This window comes from Leptonotus elevatus, chromosome 18 (genome assembly GCF_054856555.1).
Source record: "Leptonotus elevatus isolate MCC_2025b chromosome 18, RoL_Lele_1.0, whole genome shotgun sequence".
NCBI lineage: Eukaryota > Metazoa > Chordata > Actinopteri > Syngnathiformes > Syngnathidae > Leptonotus > Leptonotus elevatus.
Window position 1 is genome coordinate 12,347,839 of NC_141256.1, and position 27,023 is coordinate 12,374,861.

Here is a 27,023-nt window from a genome sequence, read left to right on the forward strand (position 1 = left end):
TTCAAGACAATCACTTTGAAAGGAAATGATCCCCAAAAGCAAAGGGTAAATCCGTAAGTGCATTGAAAGCTCGTGTCAAGGCAAATTCAATTTCTCTGGATGTGATGGGCTGCAGCGTGGAGTTGTGGCGGGACCAAGCCGGCAGGCAGAGCTGCAGCTTGCACCCTGCATTTACTCCAGCATCGTTAAGAAGTACAGTCGCTTGGTCGCGGTTGAGTAGCCATTTCAAGGTTATTCGCACTGGTTGGTGGCCAATTGGCTCTTTTGAGAAAGAAGTAGACTTCACATCTGCTTCGGTGAAATACATTGCACTTTAAAGCTTATAATGGGGGAAATCGAGTCCTCAACATAAAATGATTGCACCCCTATTAAAAAGCAAGCTTTTTATCCATTTATAAGGGCCTTAATAAAGATCCCAAATAGCGGGTGCTGAATTGTATGTTCAAAACAGATTGCACACCCTGTTGGCCACCGTTGTAAAAGTGATGAAGACCGCTGCACTTTAGGTATGGGAACTTTGGGAAAGCACCGCAGCGCACAATCAAGTTAGAATTGATAGAGAAAAAGAAAGACAAATATAGCTTTATGATCATTTTTGGGAAGCCAGCAACTGCATTAAAAGTCATGTTTGATTTAAGTAAGTTGTATTAAATTGTTTTCATTTTAAAAAAAAGACAAATGTTTTTTTTCCATATTTTTATTTATTTAAATTGAATTAAATTATAATTTTTAGTTTTAAATGTAAGTTTGATTTAACTCGCCCCGAGTGCGTGTACCTGCCCACCCTGCGCAACATTGCCTTTAAAACGTTGGAAGGAGAGACTAGCATCAATTGTCGCACTTCAGTACACTGAAAAGACCCAGACACAAAGAAATTACGTTACAAGGAATTTTGAAGAATTCGGCATGACTCCTTCTTGTGACTGGCTCCAAGTCTGCCCTTAGAACGTTTAGAAATCCCAGAGCTGCATTGCTAAACAGAACATATCTAATGATTAATTGTTTTTCTGGCCTATAAAAAATATTTACACGGGCAGAAGTTCTCTGCACCTCCTCTCATTTTGTCTGTGCTACACAAGATTATTAGAGAAATGTAATTTTGTATGCGTGCACTGACTTTGTTGCAGAGTGTATGCCATAGAAAATACTGATACCAAAAGGAAACTCCATTTATGACAAATACTTTGGGGTGTACTCATTTAAGTGGTTGACTGTACCCCCATCGCTTAGAAATTTAAGTATTGATTCACTGTGTGCATTATTTGTAGTACAAATGACATACTCTGACTTAGTTATAATAGATTTCCTCTGAGACTGACTTCAAGCCCGCCCCCGCAGCTAATCATATAATTATAACATTATCCAATAGAACATGCACTTGCATCTACGAGTACTACCATTTTTTTAAATCCTGCTTATCCTTTGCACAGACAAACAGAAGCTGGAGCATTTTTAAAAAAAAATTTTTAGTACACTCAACCTAGAAATGACTGAACTGAGATTTGAACCCGCATCCCAACCTGAAGCTTCTTGCTGTGAGGAATGCTTGATAACCACTTGAACAACATTCTGAAACAAGCATACAAAGTTTCTTCAGGTAATGAGGAAGGGGATCCTGAAGCAAAGGAAGAAGTTTATTAGGTTGAATTAATATATAATTCATGTCGGGATGGAGTGATGTGGAAAGGTAAAAAAAAGAAGAAGAAAAGCTGGATTGATGATGTTTTCCAGACGCTTGTTAACACCGCTCCGAACAACTGTTTGGAACAGTTTCAGCTGTGTGAAGAAGTGTCTTGTATTGGTGTAGGAGGGAGTGTTTTTTTTTTTTTTTTTTTTTACTCCAACACAGACGTCTTTCATTCTTCTTCCCAGGGGGCAGTTTTCCTCGAGGGTGTCACGGTGAAAGGTGTCACACAGGTCACCACGCAGCCCAAACTAGGCGAGATCCAAAGAATGTGTCAGGAGATGGCCGAGTGGAACAAGTAAGTGCAGTACCTTCTTTTGTGCTTATTCTGCCCCTGTGGGAAAAGGTGTGTGCGTGCGTTTGCATATGTGGGTGTATTGTGAGAGGCTCATTTCTCTTCTGTCACCTTTTTCTTTTCTTTTTTGTTCTCCTGATCCTGACACTTTGAAACAGGCGAGAGAGTCAGGAATAGATTTTTCTAATGAAAAAAAAAATGCAGCTGCAGCTTTTTAATGAAATGACTGCCTCAACTGAGGGAACAGTCAACATTATTTCCATTTTTTTGCTCTCTTACAAAGTTGTTTTATCTGTACGTATATTGCTGGATTTTATTGAGCTACTTTCTAAATATAGTTACAAATTGACAGTAGTAGTGGCAGTGGTTCTCTTATTTACCCCTATTCGTCCACATCACGGGTCAGCAACCTTTACTGGCAAAAGAGCCATTTTAGGCCAAATAAATAAGCAACAACTGTCTGGAGCGGCGAAACATTTGAATATTGTGATGAAGGAAACAGTGTGTTAGTGTTGGTCCAATGTACTGAGGGCCCAAGAGTTAATAAGAGCTGCACCACAAGTCCACAACACAAAAATATGAAGCATCCATTACGTACAGACTCATTTACCTTTCGTCTTCCGCTTTTTGGATTTTTTGTTGTTGTAATTTTTCATACTTTATTTTTCATATATTTTCATACTGCCTTTCTGTCAAATTTCTTTTTTTTTTTTTTCAGTTTTAATTATAGTGGACATATTATAGTCATGTCTGTCTGTTTTCATTTTTTTGGACATTTTATGCCTTATTTTGCTATAAATTTTCTGGCATTTTTTGCCAATTTTGTGGACATTTCATGTAAATGTTTTGCTTTTCCTCTTCCCTTTTGGACATTTATGGTCACTTTTTATCGAAGGTATTTAAAAAAAAAAAAGTTTTCATCTACCCTTTGTCTCTCCTTTTCTGACAAATTTGGACTCTTGACATTTCTTGAATGTTTAATTATTTATTTTTTATTTAATCATTAATTAATTTGAAGAATATTTTATCTAAAAAAAAACAAACAAATATGTGAAAAAAATATATGATTAAAGAGCCACATTTAGCCCCAGAGTCGCAGGTTGCAGACCCCTGGTCTACAGTTAACTTCAGTACATAACAAGCAGGCTTTTACCAGTCTCGAAAATACCACACCCAGTTGATGTTGACTGTCAAACTTAACACGAAACAAAGAATTACACCTTGTATATGTACCAGACAAACTGCCTGAAGAAAGGCCCAGCTATCTTTAACCGTTTAAGCAACAGATTGAACACAAACGGTCCAGTAACAACATGTAGGCAGACAACATAACAGTACTGTACTCAGTCGCAGTGCTGTACTGATGAGCACTGAGAGGAGTTGAGGACATGATAGGTTGCTGTGTACAATATGCCTAAGATGACAGTACGTTTGACATCAATATTAAAAGAATTACACTATTATAGTCCATCAAATGTCTTCATTTAATTGCTAATGACTGAATGCAATTGCGTAGCTTGGGGCTGCGCGCTTTAATCTGCTACAAACAGTATTTTTTTAATTGCCTCATCAAGTGCAAACAGTCAAGAGCAAGATTGCTTATCACAAAATAGTTGACTCTTGTTTGGCTGGAAGAAAGTCTTTTAATTATAATACAATTGTTTTGTAGACTTCAAGATTTATTCCGTTGCGACCATCATGAGTTACATTATTTATAAAGACTTTGAAAGAAGAAAATGTATGCCATACCACAAGACGCAAACCACTAGAATTGAAAGGCCAGATAGGATTTTTGCAAAGTACAGAGATGAACCAAAGCTTTACGGTCTGATGAGACCAAGATGAACCTCTACCGACATGATGGAAAAGCTAAAGTATAGAGAAATAGAGGATTTGCTTATCATCCAAAACACAAAACAAATTGGCCAAAAAAAAAAAAGAGAACTGTACGTCATCCATAAACAATGTCGTGTGCAACATCCGCATAGACAGCGGAGATTTCTTTCAAGCACAGTTCTTCTGCCGTTCTTTTAGTGACATCTCTTGTCAGTGGCCTCACATAAAACATGGCAGACTATAATCTGGCCCCCGTTTCCACCTGTCTTCACGAATCTGTCGGATCGCCCAAGAAAGCCGGTTGAGTCTATAAGTGATCGAATTGAATCAACACGGTATGTATGTTCCTTTTGCTTGCAGATCTGGTTTTCCTGGTGCTCAACCGGTATCAATGGATCGACAAAACCTTTGCTTCTTGGAGCAGCATCCCTACAAAGTCAGCTGGAAAGCTGATGGGACACGGTGAGTCTTGATCATAACGTTGCGTGTGAAACTGCTTGATTTGGAAAATCATACCTCAAAAAGCCTTACAGACCGTGCTAAATTAATATTTGCTTTGCTTGTGAATAGATCATTTGATATTCAGCAGTCCTGATAGAAGCTTGGCAGCCTTGATCATTAAAAAAAAACACATTTTTAAAGAGTTTAAAGCAGAGAGGATAAAGTAAGATGTCTGGCTGATGATACTTTTTAGTGTTATTATTTGGTTTTGGCACCTTTGCTGAGTCTCCTTTAGATGTTTAATGGTTTCATATATATGCTTGTCTACTGAGGGGTGTTAAATTAGCTTCGTTGCCATTAGTGAAGATGGCGTGGACGTGAATTGTGTTGAACTCTTTCACTGCCATTAACGGCTATAGACGTAAAAAATTAATTTGAACTATTTCTATTAGTTTAAATTTTTTTCCACTTTTGTTAACAAGAGTATGAAAACCTAGAAAAAAATATTGTACATTTGGAACGTATATAAAATTTGTGATTAATTGTGAGTTAACTAGTGAAGTCATGCGATTAATTACGGAAAAAATTAATCGCCTGACGCTCCTAATTCTTAATAATCTTTTTTTTTTATTTAATTTTTTTTAAATAATCTTTTCTTTTTTCTTTTTAAGAAAATAAAATTCAAAATTAGGGGTGTCAGGCGATTATTTTTCTTTAATCATAATTAATTGCATGACTTCACTAGTTAACTCAATCAATCAATTAATTTCATTAATTTTTAAAAGAAAAAAGACAATAAAAAGCAATATTCAAATTCCAAGTAAAACAAAAGAATGAAAGGGGACAGAAAGAAGTACAACTTTTGTCTGCCCCTGATCAACAAAAAAAACACGATTAATCACAAATTTTGTATCTGTTCTAAATGTACCCAAAAACATTTTTTCTAGGTTTTCATACTCTTGTTAACAAAAGTGGGAAAAAATGTTAAACTAATAGAAATAGTTCAAATTAATTTTTGACGTCTATAGCCGTCGATGGCAGTGAATGAGTTAATTACTGGCCTTCACATAGCTAACCAACCTAACATGGTTGTTGTAGCACCTGAGATAGAATGGTGTTTTGTTTGGTACTCCGCAACAAAGATATATGGCATTGAACTTTTTGTTTCCGGTCACATAACCGAATAAAATTGTTGTCTCCCTTGAAAGCACAGAGGAACTTTTTTTTTTTTGCACAGAGGAACTTTTTTTTTTTGCACAGAGAAACTTTTTTTTTTGTACAATTGAAATTCTCTCTTGCGTGCACTCTGGTGAAATGTGCCATGCGCTTGAGAATTTTTAATGACTTCAGTCAATTTCAGAATCGTACTGGCGCGTAAATTTCATGGAAGAGAGACAGAGAATCTATGATTGAGACCTCTTGGGCTACAAGCGTCAGTAAAGTTGCAGCTTGACTTGCGAAGAAAAAGACAACAGTATCTCAATTAATCAGAAAGCAACCAAACCATCTGAGTCATCACTATATAAAATATAAAAAGTCTACACACCCTGTTTCAAATGTCAGGTTTTTGTGATATAAAAAAAAGAAAAAAAAAAGAGAGGCCAAGATGTGATATAACGTGTTGCACACAATTGAAAAATAAAAAGCTTACAAATAACCTGGTTGCATAAGTATGAAGTATAAACCCCCAATTATTTTTGATTCCAAGCATTTTTTTTAAATCAATTTCACTCTCCAGTCTTGTGCTTCTTGTCATTGCCTTTCCTTGCCTTGGCATGATGTCACGCTGTTTATGAAGCATCCCAGCTTCGTATCCCTTAGTGGACAAATAAGCCTGATCTATTGCAGACCACTTGGACCACTTTGCGAAAACCTGGCATAAGAGCGCAGTCTTGCTCATTGATGCACTGGTAATGATGAGCAAAGCTCTTAGATCTTGAGCCTCCCCCCGCCGGTACTCATCTGTCAGTCGTGCCACCGGACTTGACCGGGGAAGAAGATGACACAATGGTAGTCTGCGCCTCATTAAGGCTTAAGTGCTGTGGGGACTGGTCTCACACATATGGCTAAGATTGAAGTGGGAGGGACACCAAATTAGGTATTACAGACATATCATGTTGTATGTTTTCACGATTGATCGTGTAATACGTTGACAGATGTTACTAATGACCGTGTAGACAGGTTGATGTGAATAAGGTAAGCATGATGAAGAGGACCACTTTGGACGTTAGAAGGCATTTAATGGTCTCCCGCTGCGTTCCTCTGAACATGGCAGGGTTAGCTGTGGCTAACTGGCCCAATTAGACAACGGAGGAACGGCTTCTCCTCACTGCATACCTATTTGCCGTTGTACCAGATACTAGAAAATCTCTGTTTGATACTCTGACAGTGGTCCTTTTTTAAGAACTCACTGCACTCAAGCTCCTTTGTGTCAGTGTGCATCATTATTTGTCCGATTTTTTTCAAACATTTTCTTCCCGAGCACAGTCTGCGTAGTGTTTTTTATCTTTTGGATGTTTTGATCGTGTTTCTACTCCCACCTCAAGCACCTTTTTAAAAAGTGCAACTATATCTGGCCAACGCTTCCAAGACACCGTTGTTTCTTTATCCTCCCACATTTTTTTGTTTATCTCTTGCTTTTCCAGAAGACTTTTGAACATGCCTTTGATTCGTATTGCCTCTCTCAGTGACCTTTTAACTGAACGTGTTGTTAGAAGTAATCCTTGCTGTATACAACCTCTCATTGGCAAGTTTTCTCTGTAAACATTTGAAAATAAAAAAATCATTGATCCTTGGGATTGTTGACAAAAGAATGGGCAGAAAAAAAAGAGAAGCATTTTTGAGTCATTTGAGGAGACAACAATAATGTAGGATGACCAGACGTCGCTATTTAACCGTGACAGATCACATCAATAACAAAGAAATGTAACCGTTAGTTTCCTTCCGATTTACCTCCACATTCACGTTTGCCTTATTATTGTCATCCGCATCTAATCGCTACTCGCTAGCAGATGTGTTTTCGTCACACCGGGAACTAGCACTACTTCCAATTGTAAGAATCATGGGTAATGTAGTCTCGTTTAATAGTCTAGTTTAATGCTGCAGTCACCAATCAGATCCAACACAAGCTGAGCTGGCGCTGTATTTCTAATGTTGCCATGCGGGACGGGCGCAAGGTAAAAAACGTTTACAGCTGTTGAACTTGTCAACCAAGATAGCATTTAGCATTAGCTAAAGTAATAACACAACCACCAGTTGGATAATGAGGAGCGCATTGCCTTGTTTAACTGTTGAACTTGTCAACCAAGATAGCATTTAGCATTAGCTAAAGTAATAACACAACCACCGGTCACCAGATTGACTAGCGTTTAAATTAGTAATAGTTCCTGGTGAGAAGGTATTGTATATTTGACTTTCAGCGAAAGTAACCTTTGAAAATCACCCTGCATTGAGGTATTTATTTCCCCCAATTTAACAAACCTTGAGGAACTGCTGATGTCTTTATGAAGCCATTATTCTCCTGTCTTTTCAGTTGACGAAGGATTACGCAGGTGTCTTTGAGAATGTAGCCTTGACTTTTATCTGAGCCAAATGAGCCACATAATAAATACCTTCATCTTCTTTTTGGTCCACACAAAAAAACACCTCCAATTGATTGCACCCCAAAGGCAGTCTTCATCTCATGCCTTGGGCGTCTTAAGTTAACTCCTCTTTGTGATGGAACTGCAGCTCCACTCAGAGTATCCCTTCGGCTAAATGGTGAAGCGTGATTATTGGCAGTGTTTCATCAAATTCAGTGTAATAAAACAGTTTTGTAGTTTGTAGAGGAAAAGTCATCTGTAATGTGTTGCTAATCAGTTTGATCTTTAGATGCCACGCAATGAGAGAGAAAAAACAGTTGCTGCCATTGTACAGTGTACAGAATAACCGTTTCAATACGATTACTATTACAATATTATTTCCCTTACTTAGACAAGTAAAGGATTTTGCCAGTTAATTAATGAAAATATATGACTTGTACGTCAGTCAAAGCAAGATTAAATGGTCGTCTGGTATGGTATTTGATGCCGTCTGATCCTTGGCATCTTATCAATCTCCCCACTTGGAACCAGCTGGTATTGACAGGATATTTATCACATCTAAGCCTTTTGTGGAAATGATAGGGAGGCACAGCAGGTATGAGCGATCCATATCATCGCCGGGGATGTCATCTTAAATCCATCTCTGTTGTGTGACCTTGTTTTCAAAAGGGAGCATATTCTAACATTCTTTTTATTCTCCCCTGACTATAAATGTCTTAAATGTCTCCTTCCATTTTTTATGTCACAAATCCCCTTAAATGTTTAAGAAGCTAAATAATTAGTCTCTATTTTGGAGTACATTGGTTATACTACTTAACCTTTGAAAAATGTTGCCTCATGATTGCTTGTTATGCTTTATAATTAATCCTGCTTTATTTACTGTGGGTTAAAAAGCAGCAGACCGTCTTGGAATGCTAATGGAGTTTTTAAGAGGTGTGCAATGGAGCCACCATATTGTTTAACATTTAAGAGACATTACAAAGTCAAGTCAGGTCCACCATGACAGTTCTTTCATGCATCAGCTTAGCTCAAAGGACTTCAGGGCTATTCAAGTCAGAAGTTAATTGGCAGGGAAACAACTGGAATACAAAGTGATTTAAACTCATTATTGGTACAATATTTAGTTGGTTAAACATTAGAAAAGCCATGTGTCAAAACTGAATCATGTTGTTTGTGTTTTGGAGTCTTTTTTTTTTTGTGTAAAAAAAAATGTCACTAGAATTTTCTGTTGAATTTGAGTTGTTTGGCACAGTATTTCAAAATCTATTAAAATGGAATTTAAGCATTAGATTTTGCTGTATGTAGATTTTTTTAGTCTGGGGACACAAAATGTACTAAATAGCAGAAGTGGGTAAAATGTCCATACTTTAATTGTATTACACTCTGATCTGGAGGAATTGGTGCGCTTTCTGCTTTTTATCACATAATGAAAGCGTTCGTCTTTTGTTGTTGTTGCCTTCACTTTTTAATAATATTGTACATTGAGAATCTCGTTGAGAATCTCGTGGTTTGCAGCTGAGTGAAAAGTCAAATGTCAGGAACGGCAATTTACAGAAATGGGCTCTATGCGACATTGCTGGTCAATTAAATTTTGTACCTCTCTACTTTTTGGATGCCAAAACAATTTCATTAAACCGACCGGAACAGCAGGTCACTGTGCGGACCTGATTTGAACAGGGCTCTAATTAATGTTATTAGTCACACCCGTGTGGTTGTGATGATAATTACGATGATGGCCTTGGTTTCTTATTATACACCTGTTCTGTTTTTCTCTGCAGGACTGACATTTGAGTAGCACGATGTTTGAGTTTTGTCTATTTTAAAATATTCTGGACAAATGTTGGGATTCTATTTATGTTGCCATCTGGGGCATCAACAGTAGTGTCCTATTACAGTAATTCTGCCAATTCTGTGTTGCAAATCAGTTAATACGGTGTGTCAGGGAAAGCCTTAAGTACTTAAATGATCCTTTTCAAATTAAGGCCTTTGTTATCCTCCAAAATGACACTTAATACTTAAATCCATTGTCCAGAGCTACAAACAAAAGAAAATGAACACATTTCTTAAGAAATCTTAGTACATAATTTTATTAATTTGTTGTAGTTTAAACTGTATAAGCAGAAATGTCCATGTAGCAGTTCACAGATTGGTGCTAATTTGAACTCCATTTATAGGTTGCAGTCAAACCCAAATTTTTCTTAACAATTCTCTGCAACCCCTGTTTTTCTACATCTCAGGAGGCGGCCATTTTGTCTTGTACTGCCACTTGCTGTCAACAGAAAATGACATCACAGTTGCTCAGGCCTATCGCAGCTCACCTGTTTTCCGAGTTTGGTCATGTGACATTCACAAGCTGAGCCGTTATTGGTCGTTACTTGACAACTGTGATGTCGACAGCAAGTGACAAAATGGCAGCTGAATTTTTTGCTTCTTAATTCATATTCCACAAACACATTATTCATCCGAATACCGTGGGGCTGCAGAGAACATATTGTAAAGGGAAAAAAATTGGGTTGACTCCCATTTTAATGAAACGATTCAACGTATAGATGGCGGCAGTCACGGCTCAAGCAGGGTACAGATGGTAGATGAATTTCGTAGTGAACTCTCCGTGTGCGTCATCCTCTGCAAACGCGAGTGGAAGGGTGCCGTTTATTTCCCCGAGAAAAATGTGCTTTCATCTGCAGGCTGCTTATCATGCAAGATCGTGACTATTCCATGCAGTATCAGCCAAGTACTGATTGATGTTTTTCCAACTCTCCCAACAGGTATATGATGGTGATCAATGGCAAACATGAAGTATTCATGACTGACAGAGACAATACGATCTTCCACTTACCCAATTTAGAGTTTCCTTTCCGGAAAGATCCACGCATCCATCTAGCAAATACACTTTTAGATGGGGTAAGTTCTATTGCTCGTCGTATTTTACCGTCTTTGTCATAATTGTGTTTTGTATTGTATCGTCGCTGCTTTAGAAAATCCTATCAGACCCTGAGCGGACCGCAACAGCATCACTAACCTTCATAACCTTACCATCCTATCCCTGCTGCTCAGTCTTGCAGATAATTGATCTTGGTTTCCAAAACCTCTGGGCCAAAGATGTTGCAGTCTGGCTGGCAGTTGAGCCCCTCACACATATAGCTGACGTGAAAATCATCCTCCCATGTCCTGGGGAAATGTCTAATGGAAGATTTGACCGTTTTTCTGCCACTGATTCCTGCGTCTGTTGTGCTCTGTGTTGCGTTGTAATTCTTGGCGGTGAGTTCGCTGAGGTGTGACCTCATCCTACGATACCAAGCTTTACTAGGAAACAGCTTTTGGTTCTTAATGCTGCTCGGCTTGAGCATGACGTATCGAGTCATCAATTTCTGATTTTTAATGATAATTCTGCTGTTGCACGTGGAAATGATTGATGGAGCGGTTGATCTGACAAGGTTTTGCAGGATCGGTGCTTTGGCTTGATGATGGAGCACTTGCATATTTGTAGGCTATAATACTCAGCCAGGGATATGTTTATTTCATGCTGCTACCGTACGTCGATGAATCACTGCTTTTGCAACGGAAACGTGCACCATGTCATCGGGATCATAGAAAGAAAAAAAAAACAATGTGAAAATGATTCCTCTCATGTTATCTATTTCTCGGCAAGAGTTTCCTCTCGAGTGTTCTTCCAAGTCATGTACAGAGCAATATTTGCTGCTGGGTGTCTTCATTTGTTGTCTTCAAATGTTGAAATAATTTGCGGTTCCCTTTGGATGTGATTTCTTCTGTGTAGTTTGCTTTAACAGGGACACATTTTCATCTTTGGAAGCCACCAAGCCTCACTCAAAAACTCAATTAATCAATTATGTTAATTAAATGTCCATACTGGGCTGCCAGTTGTCCACCCCTGCGGTAGGAGGACACAAAAATGCATTTTTCTTTTCAAATGTCTGCATTTCTCTTATGTCCCCGAAGCCCAGGTGTTGGTTGTGTGTTGAGATTGCTCTAAGAACTTGTTTTACTCTTGTGTATTTCTTTGTGTTTATGCTTCTGGCTCTTCGTTCCCATAGAGAGGATGCGATTTCTATTTATAGTGAGCTATGTTCAAATCCTGCTGTTTTTTCTGATAGGTTTCATCTTTAGCCTGCAGGCATTGGTCTTTGTTTACTCTGTTTTTGTGGCTTTACCTACCTTTCTCCAATTTCATAACTTGATGGGCACCATAATGGCAGCTTCCATTGGTCACGCTAATGTATTCATCCATGGCTGTTGTCTGCCTGAGCGATGGTTGACTGAACCAGATGCTTGGTGACTGCGTCATTTCTCACCCTCTCAGCCACACCCACAAATCACGTCAGAAAACACATATGCCATTCATTTGTTTCCATGCTGCCAACTACCTAATGGATGGATGCCACAAATCTGACTTTACATTTTTAATCACATCTAAAGCAGACACCTACGCACGTGGGGGGAAAAAAGGTTGGCACCCCTCTGAATTGAAAAACCCACATCACTGAAATAACTGATGAGACAATCATTTGCTTGGATACATATTGACAAGCCACAATGCTTCCGGGACAATGTTTGATTGTTTTTGTTTTTTCCTTTAACAAAAGAGTACCAAGTTGCCTTTGCTGTGTGTATGAAGAAAAGAACACTAGACCCTAGTCACTGTGAAACAACAAGGACTGCTTTACTAAATTCAGCACAGGGATCTTGAACTTGTACTTTGGCCAAAAAAATAAATAATCTAAAATCTAGCAAGGCATTCTGGAGAAAAATGTAGTTTGCAAGTTTTGGGTCTTCCAACAGATTAAAGACACAAACACATTGATCATTTGTTAACAAAGATCAACAAAGGTCTTTTGATGTCAAAATAAGAATTTAGTTACAGATACATGATTGCAACACACATTTTTTACTTGCCACTGTGACACATATTCTATTTGTATAAGACATACTGTAAACTCTTTTTGAGTGTCCGATACCTCAACTTGCCTGACATGTTGGCATTTGCCTTTCTCATAATTAACATAACAAGCTAAGATTCACCAGCTAATGTTTATATAAATGGTTGTGTCAGTCGACTAAAACATTTAATCGTATTTAATCGCATATTCAATAGTTAACCCAGGATTAATCAAAACATTTTAAATCTGTTTTAAATGTACAATACAGTTTTCCTACTCTTGTTAACATAAAAGTGGGAAAACATGTTAAACTAATAATAAATATGGCTGCATCTTTTAGTCATTGATACAGTAATTTCACAATTCATAAAATTGAGTAAAAAGATGTACTGTACTGTAAAAAAAAAGAGCTCACACTCATTATTATTATTATTATTATTACATTATTGATTTGTGTTGAGGTAATTTTCTGCCACTAGATGGCATAATTGCATTTGTAAGACGTTTGTGACAGCTCAGTGCATTTTTCTTTTCATATTAAGAGCAATCTAATCTATAACATGAAGTAACTGCACATTTTTAAAGTTGTAAAATACAACTTGACCCCTTTCTCCACAAATATATGCATTATTATTACATTTATTACTGCTAAATTTTGACGTGGACGTGTCTGCTGCGTTGAGACCGGAATTCCCTCAGTTCAGGTTTTCCAAGTAAGGGACGGTCATTAGTCGTGCGCTAAAAAAATGTATGCCGTTAAAAGAACTTTAAATTAACACAAAATTAACGCACTAATTTTGACACCCCTAATTTATATTCACCTCAAAAACTGTGCTGTTCTGAAATCAAAATGAAAGAATTTAATCGTCTTATCTACCTTCTGTTGGTATAATTCCTTATAAGAAATGGCGAAAGAATATATTTTGAAATAATTTAATTTGTCCTTTTCCAGACCGCTGCGGGACCTATCTTGTCATCCCCCCCCCCCCCCCCCCCGGAAATATATTGTGTAATTTAAAACCGCAAACAACATTCATCCTAGATATCTGCTGCACAATTATTCACGTGAGGCTCACTTTTTGTCAGCCATGGCTAGAGCCTGACATTCTTGTACCTGCTGCCATTTTTTCATTTAAGTCTGCAACTTGAGAAAAAAAGTTAGTAGCATTAATATTTCATGAGCACGGAACAAGTCCTGCCAAAGTCTGCAAACCCCGCAAGTCCATCCTTGTTGCGTAAGAGTTTTGAACACCAGTGGTCTGTCTGCTCACCGTCGTCCATCACCGCTTCACCTGACTCTCAACTTGAAAGCTGTGCATAATTGATACTTGGTGCTATTTCTGCCTCACGTCCCTCTTTCGTCTGACCCTACCCCGAGCACATCCAGTTCCTTGCTACATATCCTGCTTATTGCCACAGGCCTCGTGGGCCCTGTGGCGCACAGATGTTCGTTTAATTGTATGTATAAACGCAGAACTTTTGTTTTTGCTCACAACCAGTCTAAATCTGTGATAGTGAGCACTGCCGAGATAATTCATCCCACCTCACAGGTGTGCCATATCATGATGCTGGTTAGACACCAGGATTAGTGCACAGGTGTGTGCCTTAGACTTCTCACAATAAATGGTCACTCTGAAATAGACTTAAGAGTTTAAGTTGTAGGAGTGGGATTGATTATCTCGGCAAAGGAGAAGTGCTCACTATCACAGATTTAGACTGGTTTGTGAACAATATATGAAAGAAATGGTGATATTGTGTGGAAGAAGTTTTATATCTTTGAGTTCATGCCCTAAAAACAAAAGAAAAGTGTTGCATTAATATTTATACATATATCTGGTATGTACATGCTCAAATGATTTGAGGAATCTTCTATGCCGTTATAATCGTCACTTGACTCTTTTCTCTTCGTCTCTGCAGGAGATGATCATTGACAAGGTGAATGGTCAGCCCGTCCCCCGCTATCTGATATATGACATCATCAAATTCAATGTGAGTAGTCTTATGAGGAACTGTGTCATCTTTACCCTGACATAAATTTAGATGAGCCATTTTTATGCAGAGATCCCACAGAATAGCGGCATCAGAGCCGTCACAGATGAGACAGAGCCCAGCAGAGGCTGAATATTGCTACGACAGTTGGATAATTAAATGTGCGGTGACATCAGTCCCAGCATTGGGTGGAGTGCATAAAACCCACTTGGGACAGCAATCAGTGTAGAAAAAGTCAGCATTGTGTCATTCACTTTACAGCTGGCGTTCCACTTCTGTTACGGTACTGATTAGCGATGTTCGGATCATATTCGTCTACGTGACTGAGGCGGAGGAGGGTGGTGTGGACGATTGAGACACACGCATTGGCCTTACTGTGTCGGGGCCGACGTGTACGATTAACTGGGGTCTCTTCTAAAAATAGGTCACCAGTGATGGGACACTGACTTTCTAAGAAGAATTAAAAGAAGAAAAACGTCAAAAATTTTTGAAACTCATCATAGTACACAATTCTTTATTTACCAAATATTCTATATTTTGTTTACAAATGTAATATATTGTGTTGAATGAAAGAAAGAACTGTTTTTATTTACAATTATTTTTTTTTAATGGTCAAAAATAGCAGCATAACTATTGAAAAGGGTTGGGGTGGGGGATAATCTTAAAAAAAAGAAAAGAAAAAAAAACACCCCGTGAAATGTCGAGATATAAGTCAAGGTAAATCCCGCAATGTATGATTTATGGACCTAAATAAAAATACGTGATAAAGCGAACTGCGTCGTAGCGAGGGGCCACTGTAATACAATTCTTGGATTGTATGGCGCGAAAATGTCAATTTACACTACATATGTCGTACACGTTTCTTAATTGACCGAATATTCTATATTTTGTTTAACAATGTAATAGATTGTTTTTTGCATTTTTTTTATTTACCCAAATATTACAAAAAAGGACAAAAATAGCAGCATAAATACATAATTTTTTAAGGGTGCTTACTATTGAAAAGGGTCAGGGTGGGGGATAATATAAAAACAAAAACAAAGAAAACACCACTGTAATACAATTCTTCGATTGTATGGCGCGAAAGTGCATTGACAAGAATGCTATATGCTGGTTTTCTAACAGAAAATGAAGCGATCAGTTTGATTGGGGCAGACTTGTTCATTTGAATAAGCTCTGCATTATTTGACGCAGTCCACAGTCTGCCTGCTGGGTCTCAACTCCACATCCAGTCACATCCCACACTTTACACCCTGTTGTCAACTTTAAGTCTAGGCTTCTGACCAATATGCATTTTAGTTAGTTATGTGTACATTCACAGCTAAATATTGATTGAAACCTACGATCAATGCGTCCATTGGTTCCCTCTTACCATATTTGGCAATGGCTATTCTCTCCTGAACTGGCTGAGGACATCGCAGGACTGTTAACACACCTCCGTAATTGTAAATGAATTCATCTCGGGTTGATCTGTATTCTGCTAACAGCAGTCAAGCAGGCGCAGAAGCAAGCAAGCTTGCAGTTATCAACCTTAACCAAGCCACTGCTCCTTTCCCCATTGAAACCTGATCAATTACCCGAAAGGAAGAGAAAGTGGAGAAAGGTAGCTTTGACCGTTCTTTTCCTCCACTGCCCCCATCTCTCCATCGATCACCCCAGCAAGTGGCTCAATGAGGACACTTCTCTGATGGGAATGTCTTTTGTAAGATGTTTGGCAGTGGTTAGTAGCTCCACATGACTCCCCCAAGCTGGCGCTCGAGCACTGTTGTATTGATCCGACTTGGCCATTATTAGCCTTCTTCATTATCTGTGGTGTGGGGTGCCCCTCGGTGCCGGGGCCTCATCCTCTGTGTAGCAGAAGGGACATGAAACCACCTGCTAGGCCCGTGGCCTCATGTAAGACTCAAGTTGTTAGCAACATCAGGGCTGCCTCATTCAGCAGTCTTTATGCAGTCTTTCCATTTTTGCCAATAGGACATAACCAACTATTTGCATTTAAATAGCACAAACACAAGAAAAATGATGAGTCAGGAAATATAAAATAAAACCGGCCTTGAAGTTTTCTTTTTATACAATACAATAAAAACTATATTGAGGCATATTCATCTTCGATTTATATGTGTTGTGCCTGAGAAAACAGAATATAATCCAGATTCATGTATTTTATACACTATTCAATTCTACAAGAAAAAGCCGGATTTCAGAATAACCTGCAGTAACAAATCAAACTACAGTCCTCATGGAGTATTGAAGCTTAAAGGAAATTGGCTTTGAAACGCCTGCAGAATAAATATTATTGCTATGTGTGCCTGACGAATTTTAGTGCAACATCTCTATGACAGGAGCTGCACATTACTCTCTTGACTTTGAGTCCATATTTCATCACCATTGCTAAATGTCATTCATCCTAAAATACTGTAAAATAACTTTGAACTGCTTTTCACAACAACAACACGGTGGGAATTGTTCCTACCTTATTTTCAAGATCTTACTTGTTGCGGCAGCCTGTCTTCAAGAAAGAAAATCTGTGTTCCTGCAGCACTCAGGTGTTTAACATTTAATGTGAGTTATATATATAGATTCTTGATGTAGGCCTACTCATACTTCAGCCATAATGGAAGTTACGTAACACGTTGAAATATATGACCACTGCAAGTGTTGTTGTTGCTGGTGTTCCGATCCTGTGCTGTAAGATTTTTGTCGTTATGGTCATAAACCAGAAAGTGATTCATTAATAATTGAATTTAATCAGTTTATAAGTAACTGTATGCAGATGGTACTTTCATATTAATGCCGTGCAAAAAAAAAAAAAGATTGGTCAGACCAATATGTGCAATATGGCTTCACGTGTATAACGGAATGTTTGGTGTTCCACAGGGTTCAATTCTGAGGCCTCTACTTTTTTTTATTGTATCTGTTGCCGCTGGGTTCTAACTTAAGAACACTACAAATATAGTGTTGAGTTGAATTATATTTTATTTTTCAATAAGGTAGGGTTCGGTGAATGCGCATAGGAAATTGGTGGGGTTCAGTACCTCCCACAAGGTTAAGTTTGAATAATGAAATCCCTCTCATGCTGCGGTAGCTCGCTGCTGACCGTGGAATGTGCTGTAATATGTTGAACATTGCCGCATGACTGGTATCGTATTATTTGTGGGACATTTTTTGTCACACTTCGTTCCTTGGCTTAAGGCCTTTATTCCTTTTCAAGATTGCAACCGTCAATTATTAAAAACAATCTTTAATCTCTTCTGTATTTGAAGAACAGTCTGCTGCGTTTTTGTGTTGCTGAGGCGTGGATAGCACACGCCTTCAATCATCCACACTTACATCTTGCGCTGTCCCTATGACACTGCTGACAGATGGTGCTGAATGTGTGGGACACGATACCAGCTTTTCCTCCTGTGGATGATTTGCCGGTTTTATCGACATCCGAAATAACGTGAAAAAAACATACGTAAATTTTGTTAATTAGATTTTGCTGTTGAGGTGGGTTCATTTTTCAGCAGTGTCAACGCAGTCATCGTTCGAACCATGCCTTGACATTCATCAAGCCTTGTGTTACTTGTGTCCTTATATTTAACATTTCTTTTTTTCTTTTTTAATAAATATGCGAATGGCTTACCAGACAACCCATCAAATTATTACATCTAAATCGAAAAAAAAATATTTGCCACCCACCACTGCTTGCACAGTCAACAAACATCACTTTCCTCCTCCCCTCTCCAATGATTACCTCAAAAGCTCTTGAGTACTGACCTTTTCTGCAGGTACCAAGCAGAATACTAATACAACCGAGACTCTACCGTCCCGCTCGCTGTGTCCTGATATAGATTGCCGAGTATTGAGCCATGGCCCAAGTAAATAGTCGAGTGCAGCTTTATTTAGATTGAGCTTTAAGAGCTACTTATGAAGAAGTAAAATATACAATGTGACATCACGGTAAGAGTTTATTCAGTGATGTTGGCGGAATGCATATTGGCACAGGTTGAGGATCTAACTGCAAAGGCACAATGTAAATGTAGGAAATGCTTAAAATGATAAGATTCAAGTGGTAGAATACAAAGACATGATGTCACCTGGGACCGGACCTTGTCGGAAAGTGTAGTTTGTCTTGAGCCAGATGTGGAAGCGGTTAAATCTGAATTCTGCATGAAGCTTATGACTGAAGGAAGAGCAGATGTTATGCCGTGTATATGGCTATTCCTAGATTGGCAACTGCATATTGAAACAACTCTAAATTATTTACAGCAGCTTGACAGAAGCATATTTAGATGGAATTTGCTGCCGTCAGGCCGAGTCCTTGTGCCTCCAAAGTAGTCATTTTGCAAGAGACTACAAAAATGGCCTGTTTGTTCAACCATCAACAAGCCATTTTAGGTGGACTGACCAAAATATATATATAATTTTTTCTTTTCTTTTTTTTTTTACCAAATTGTGACTTATGAATTTCCGCCCGACGCCAGTGAATTGCAATAATCCGCTCTATGGGATGAGTACAGATATATAGAACAAAGCATATTGTGGTGATTTCACAAATACAAGTTGTAAACTATTTTCTGTTTTCTTGTCGCTACCAAATGCAATTTATTCGGGTAGCAACCAATATTATGATGGTGGCTTTACTTGCTATGTAGATCACCATAAATATACAGTACATGCTTTATATTTATTGTCCATGTGTTATTACTTTAATTACATTCAGGTCAAGAAAACCCCCAAATAGCACACGGCTATTGTCAATATCTTCATAAAACTATGTATGGATATTTTATTATTTTGTGACCTTGATGGGCAAAGCAGATTAAAAGGCAGCGATGGCTCAAATTACCGCTTAACAGGTACCGCCATGTGTAGCCATTACTGCAACTGTTGTCATAGTAACAAAGCAAAATGGATTTCACTGTACTGTTTGTTGATGTTTAGTTTTATTTGATGTCAAGTTAACCCTTTGAAGAATTTCACCGGCGAAGATTAAACAGCTATTTCTTTTTTTTGCACTTCCCATTCTGTAATACTTTGTCAAGACGTTCCTATTGTTAAGTTGATGCGACCTGCAGTCTTTTTTATTATATTTATTTCTATTTGAGATTCAATTTGTCTGTGTGTGTTTCAGGGACAGCCTGTGGGTCAGTGTGATTTCAATATCCGGTTGTTATGCATCGAAAAAGAGATAATTTCTCCCCGGATGGAAAAAATGAAGACTGGACAGATTGACAAAACGAAGGAGCCCTTCAGTGTCCGAAATAAGCCGTTCTTCGACATTCAAGCGTCACGCAAGGTAAATAATTCAGAATTTTTTCACTACAGTAATTTCTGGACTATAAGCCGCTACTTTTTCACTTGCATTCGACCCTGCGGCTAATCCAAAAGTGCGGCTTATCCATCAGATCACAAGGGGGCACGCTATAAAGAAAGCTCAAGAGCGTCAGGCAGAGCAAAACAAACCAAGTGAGCCCAAATAGAGTAAAAGAGACAGAACGAGAGCGAGACAATTTGCGCCCTCATTATGGAAAAGAAAATGGCGGGACCCCGGTGCGGTAACATTAAAACACCTGCGGCTTACAGTCAGGTGCGGCTTATATGTCTAACAAACTTGAGTATTCCCCAAATTTAGCTAGTGCGGCTTATAGTCAGGTGCGCCTTATAGTCCAGAAATTACTGTAGTTACACCCAGTCATTAATTACTGTAATCTGTGGCATTTCGTTTTTGGTAAACATGAAAAGTCGTGTTGGAATTCAAAGATGTATCTGGGTATCCTGGGAGATAACAGGGTGAAAATCTGCCATTGCAAATAAGGTAGTGTTTAGAGTGTTTTTAATAAAACATAAGCCACACCTCCTCCTGTACCTGAGGCTCTTTCCTTTTATTTAGTTGCGAGAAAGCAGGAGGTGGTGTTTCAACAATTAGCATCCAAGGACAAAGGAGAGGAGAGAGGTTTATTTATGGCGGGGAAATTTCTTTGATTAAAAAAAGCCCTTTTTATCAAGCAATTAATCGTGATTAATCAAAATTCTAAGATCTGATTAATCTGATTAAAACAATTTCTATCGTTTGACAGCTCTAATAATTATATATATATATATATATATATATATATATATATATATATATATATATATATATATATATATATATTTCGCACAAGTCGTGTCACTCGTATCTCAAAGGGTGCAGCAACACATTCCATATAACCAAATAATCTTGTATCTCAAGGCACCAGTGTATAATGTTTATGTTTTAAATGCCATTGGTACCACATGAAAAATGGGCAGACCACAGAGGGCAATAGAGTTTGGAAGAAATATATTGGTTTTAACCTTAGGGCGAAAAAAATAAAGAAAAAGTAAACTCCTTGAGCTTTTTTGTCAGCAAAGTAAATGGTCAGCTGGGCAGTCTGGGTAATGAGCTCAGCCTGGCCAAGAGTAACCATATCTAAATAGGTTTTTATCTCTCTTTGCTGTCGATGCTGTGTAGATGTTATGGGAATTACCCTCAGGAGGCTCTGTAGGGGTTATTCCTGGGAGGAAAATAGCTAAAAGCCGCCAAGGTCCACAAAAAATGTGTTGCTTGTGTTTGATGGCAGGATAAAATGGTTGGCCTCTTGGCACCAGAGATGAAAGCAGACTCTAAGATTCTTAGTACTTGAAGCTGTGGCGCTACTCAACTTTCTTGGAAAAATGTACGATTCTTTTCAAGGGTTCAGGCAAGGAGAGCATTTTACTGTAGTGGAGTAGGACTAGGTAATGTTGAATTATGAGTGGCAGAAACACTATTTATGGTTGCAAGGGAGCCTGTGTGCCAAGTCAACCTGTGAATGAGGATATAGCATTTGGGACTTGGGAATAGTCGGTCCAAAGGGTGCAAGGGAGCAGTTCTGATTTGTAGGATTGACCTGACAGAGAAAGGCTGTCTGTCTGTCTGTCTCTCTCTCTCTTTCTTTTTTTTTTTTTTTTTAAAAGAGTGTTACGTCATTATCCCTGATTCTTCCTTCAGCAAAACCTCATCACTTTCTATCTTAATGGGGTATATGCCACGGAGGAGGCGGGACTTCCGATTTCCTGGTTCCCCCCCAAAAGTAGCCAACAACGTTTTCTAGGGCAAATTCAGACGTAGAATCCAAATATCTCTATATTTCTGTATATGCTCCCGTTTTTTTTTGTAATCAGCATCAGAAGATGTTGAAATGAGTCCACCTTCTCTGAATGCCAAGCAGAAAAAAACGTAGACAAATTTTAAAAAGTATAATAGAATAATAATATCATATAATACCCGATTGTTATTTTCTCAAAACAAAACTGAAAAAATGCTGAGGCTACAAGTTACCAGTAGAGGATATGCTTACCTTTAGCGCTCCTGATAAACGTTCGCCTGTTTCAAAGCCACTTGCTGCGAGGAAAAGTGATAAAAAAAAACCCAACTAAAACAAATATCTTGGCAGCAAAATGAGGTGAAATTTCCTCTTTGAGTGGTCTAATAGATATACAGTAGTATGTTCTATGAATCCCTTGGCAGTTCAGGTATTGTTCTTGGAACGTCGCTTAAAAGTTGCCTTTAAGTTGCGTGACTGAGCTAGTACGCTACCTAGTAGCAAAATGGGCCCCCTTAAAAAAAAAAAGAGCAAATATTGTGCAACAGAAAAACTGGAGCACTGTCTTCAGTGCGGAAAACTGATCTAGAAAATATATGTCATTTGTCATTGTCACATTTGTCAGACCAGTGGTTTTTTTTGTGAAATCAATAATCTTCACCATCTAGGTCTCAGTTGGGCTGTGTCTTTGGAAAAAGCCAGGGGTACAGCTTTTATCCTCTAAAACACGATTTAGCCATCCTCAAAGGTGCGCTTGTGCTGTAACGTCAGGTCTTGAGGGGGTCAGAGCACAATTTATTTGATGTTTTGCTCGAGCCAAGATCAATTGGAAACCTTGGGCCTTCCACTTCCACTAATGATCAGGGTTTATGGATGGGATGAGACTTTGCAAGCATCTCTTTCTGTGCCGACACTGATTGAAACTTTTGACAATTTAAACTTATAGCTTACAATAGTTTTGCTATCTCTATTGTAATTTAAGAGGTTATATCACTCCCTCTGGATGTCGATCAGAATATTTAAGTCGCTGGTTCTTTTGTGTTGGTCAGTGACCATCTGGTCCCCATACAGTCATAACTCTGTTATACGGGATGTTAATGTAGGGGAACTGGTGTCTGGCTTTCATTCATAGCAGCACAATCCTCCACTTTATGATATGTTGACGGCAAATTCCTTTTTGGGGGCAATTCAGTCACAGGCTGCAGTTTGTATGCTGGCCTTTGTCTGTTGCTAGGTTGATGTGTTTCATGGCTGACGCTTGGACATTGAAGTCCTCATTTCCCTTCCAAATGACTCCAGTTATTCATTTTGCTTCCTCCACTCACCCAATTATCTTACTGACCCTTTTGGCATACAGGATTTCCAAATTTGCACAACCATGGCGTATTTTAGGGGTTTGAATGGAGTTGGCTGAGGAAAAAAATAGAGCGCTAGCCACTGGAGAAATCTGAAAGCAAGCCCCGCTGTGAAAGGAACAGGTTGCGCTATTATTCTTTTGGGGTGTTTTTCTGCCATCTTTTATCCTGACAGGAAAGTGCCACTGTGGTCTTTGAGATTAAGGCACGCCAAAATCCTAATGTGAGGGTATTTTTGGTTTGGTGACTGACTATGGCGGCTGCCCACCATCGAATGGTAGAAATAGCAATTGTGAGCAAGTAGATAGATACTGTGCCATGGAAAGGGAGGCATTAGTTATAGGGTAAAAAAAAAAAACTATATTTTTTTCCCAGGGAGTTTGTAAAAGCTTTTAATGCAATTTATAGTCTTACCGCTTCTGTTATTTGTTAACGTGAAATGTGTAATACTCACTCACCATCTGGTCTGGTTGTACTTGCTTCCTAAAGTGCAGCCCTGGCAAAGATTTTCATCGTCTCAAGTTTATTGTCTAGCTGTGCTACCAGCATCACTCGCAACCCATCTGTTGCAAGTAAGCTAATTCAACGGCCATTATGGGCTTTTATTTACACAGAGCACTTTTCATGCCCATGTAATAAGGAGACCCCGCTGACAAATAGAAGTTGTGGAAAGATAAATACAAATTTGTAGCAGAACGAGAGTGATGCTGAGGGTGTGGCAAAAAAAAATGTTCGTCACTGTATTTATTCCAAATACATACAAATAGGTTGTTTAGTTTTTTCCGCATATGTGGTCTGATTTCTCAAGGATTTGTATAATTGGTGCTTTTTGAGTGGCCTTTGTGAAGTAGTCCGTCATCGGGACAATTTGTTGTTGATTTTTTGCTTTAAATTTCAACTCCGATTACAAATTTGAGGTACAAGCTCAATAAAATATTATTTTGGCGGATTCATCGATTAATGGAAAAAAGATGGACAATTGGAATAATCGTTAGCTGTAGCCCTAATTGAGATCAAATTTAGACGCATAAATCACTGTCAACACAGTTGACATTATAATGTGTGTATGTAGTATTTTTCAAGCTAAGTTTTCTCCGGATCCATTTCTTCTTGGGTACAAGGGAACACAATGTGAAAATGTCAGAGGCTGGTATGATTAATTTTTTGGGACACATTCTCATGTTGACTTACTATTATTTTGTCACACAAGTCCAAATCCTTTTTTCTCCTGCCAAAAGCTGGTGGTTTGTATTGTGAAATGTACAAGACAGAGATGATACCCCTCTCCGGCATGTCTCATTACCTGAGTGTGATCTGTCTGCGGCTTCCTCGTGGCTCGCTGACCTCACACTTCTGCTGTCAAGTCTTTTTGCTATAGGAGATGAACCCTGTGACAAGACCTTGCTGCCCTATAACTAACACTCCTCTTCACCCGAATTCAATATCTGCACCCACTCACAGGAGGACATTATGCAAGAAATGAAGCATGAACATAATTTTTTGCATTCACTGGGGAGAAAAGGTGAATACGCCACCTCTCATCAGCAATAGCTGATAAACAATATCCATTATTGGTTTATTATTCCCATGATGCACGTCTCCCTTTTTGTCTTATATGCTCCATTTGTTATGAAACTACTTTAATTCGGCTACCAACTTTTATAGACTGTATAACAGAGTTCTAGTCCAAAACCAGCCAACGTTTTGGTAACCCCGCATACGCTCTGTGACGTGGTATTTTTTTTTTTTTAATATTCCGTAAACATAATAAACTATACACTGAATTTTCAGGGCCATTCACAATAGGCTTGAGAGGAGCCTCCAGCAACAACAACCCTGTAGCTTGACTGGAATATCAATCCATCCTCTCTGCCTTTGATTGAAACCCCCCACTCACAAGCCTCCCCTGAGCAGAAGATGAACAGACAGCGCAAGGACACAACACGGATGGGGAGTGCATAGCATCAGTCGAGTTGTGCGTGTCTAGGGCACAGAAAATGAGCCTCGTGGGTATCCCGCATTTCACTCATTTTGTAAGCACGGGGAGGAAGGGTTTTATGGAATGGGCCTACTTTGATTGGCCGTTAAAAATCTTGATGAGGATAGAGTCGTACTCGAGGTGAATGGCATACAGAACGCATCATTAATCTGCTGTCCCGCTATAGCTCGGCCATTCATATTGATTGTGTCCTTTTGTGAGACCAAACGTAGACTGACATGAACTCATTCACTGCCAATGACGGCGATAGACGTCAAAAATTCATTTGAACTATTTCTATTAGTTGAAATTATTTTTCCACTTTTGTTAACAAGAGTATGAAAACTTAGAAAAAATTATTGTATATTTAGAACAGATATAAAATTTGTGATTAATCGTGAGTTAACTGGAGAAGTCATGCGATTAATTACCTGATGTTCCTAATTCCTAATAATCTTTTCTTCTTTTTTTTTTTAAAGAAAAGATTATTAAAAATTAGGGGCGTCAGGCAATTACATTTTTTAATCATAATTAATCGCATGACTTCACTAGTTAATCAGTCACGAATTAATCACAAATTTAATATCTGTTCTAAATGTACAATAAAGAAAAGTTTCTAGGTTTTCATACTCTTGTTAACAAAAGTGGGAAAAAATGTTAAACTAATAGAAACAATTTTTGACGTGTATAGCCGTCAATGGCAGTGAATGAGTTAATCATGGTGAAAATTGAGTCTTTCTCTTACGACCCGATTTACTAAGAGCCCAAATAGCGGTCACTCAATTGCTCGTTCACTCTAACAGATTGCTCACGCTGTTGAGTGTGTTGCTTTTGATTTACTAAGATTGTGATCTTTTGCTAAGACCAAAATAACAGGCGCTTAATGGCGTGTTCATCAGTCACTCTAACAAAGCAAGCGCAAAATTGAGTTTGTAGTGATGGAATTGGAAGAGGCAAACTAAACTGCTCCTGATAAATTTGGGGAAGCAAATGTTTGAGGTATTTTGTCTCGATTGTTTAGCAATTGGATGTATTTGCCCATCCTCCATAACATTGTGTTTAATCTAAATAAAATTAAAAATAAATAAAAGTAGTCAAAATCCTCACAATTTCAGCTTCTCAACATAAAATAATCAGATTCATGTAGGTCTTCATAAAAGCAGACTGATTACCGGTATCTTTTGTTTGATCAATATGACATTTGCAATAAAAACATCTGCTTTAATGTTGGAATAAAAATGATCAACATTTTTTCCTATTTTCTGACATGCTACCGACCAAACCAGTAACTGAATCATAATCAATTAATAGAAAATTTAAATTGAGATTTTTATTCTATTATAAGTCATTTGCAGCTGTAGTAGGATCAGCCTATGCAACTTCAACTTCATATTAGTCAGTACCCAAAAAGTGGTTCTCAGTTTCAGAACGGTTGTTGCGTACATCACTCCCTCTTATGTGATGTTTATTTGTTTTTGTTTAATAATTGGTTAATATTAAACAGTTTTTTGAAAAATTCGTTTACAATAAGCCTTACCGTAAAGTAAATATTCCTCTGATTAATCAATGTGTGACTGTCTCCGAGTCAGCATTAAGATACTAAGCTAGCTAAGATTGCATTGCTGAATTGACAATATATCTCAAATTTGGCGCTGTCATTATCAAATATTTTTAGAATCGATTAATTGGCTAATCAGATTCATTTTAATTTTGCATTAAAGTGTATTACAAAAGCATTTTCTCCCTGATTACTGTATATTAATCAGTGATTGTTGTTTATTTCATTCTTGGTATTCGTATATTGATAAAAAAAAAAAGAAAAAGAAGAGGGATAGATGTGCCGGTTCTGTCATTGTTTTCCAAAGTAAAAACAGA

General features: G+C 38.2%; 1 protein-coding gene across 2 annotated transcripts in view; it reads left to right on the forward strand.

Annotated features, from left to right (window-relative positions):
• Positions 1 to 27,023, forward strand: part of rngtt (RNA guanylyltransferase and 5'-phosphatase) — a 68,724-nt gene that overhangs the window by 7,173 nt on the left and 34,528 nt on the right. For both annotated transcript variants that reach the window (XR_015090948.1, XM_086061602.1), the window contains exons 7-11: positions 1,873 to 1,982; positions 4,176 to 4,277; positions 10,606 to 10,741; positions 14,653 to 14,724; positions 19,841 to 20,005. Coding sequence is in view for 1 of the 2 variants with exons in the window: in XM_086061602.1 (XP_085917728.1) it covers positions 1,873 to 1,982; positions 4,176 to 4,277; positions 10,606 to 10,741; positions 14,653 to 14,724; positions 19,841 to 20,005 (585 nt within the window). In the remaining variant the exon portion in view is untranslated. The remainder of the gene's footprint in view (positions 1 to 1,872; positions 1,983 to 4,175; positions 4,278 to 10,605; positions 10,742 to 14,652; positions 14,725 to 19,840; positions 20,006 to 27,023) is intronic.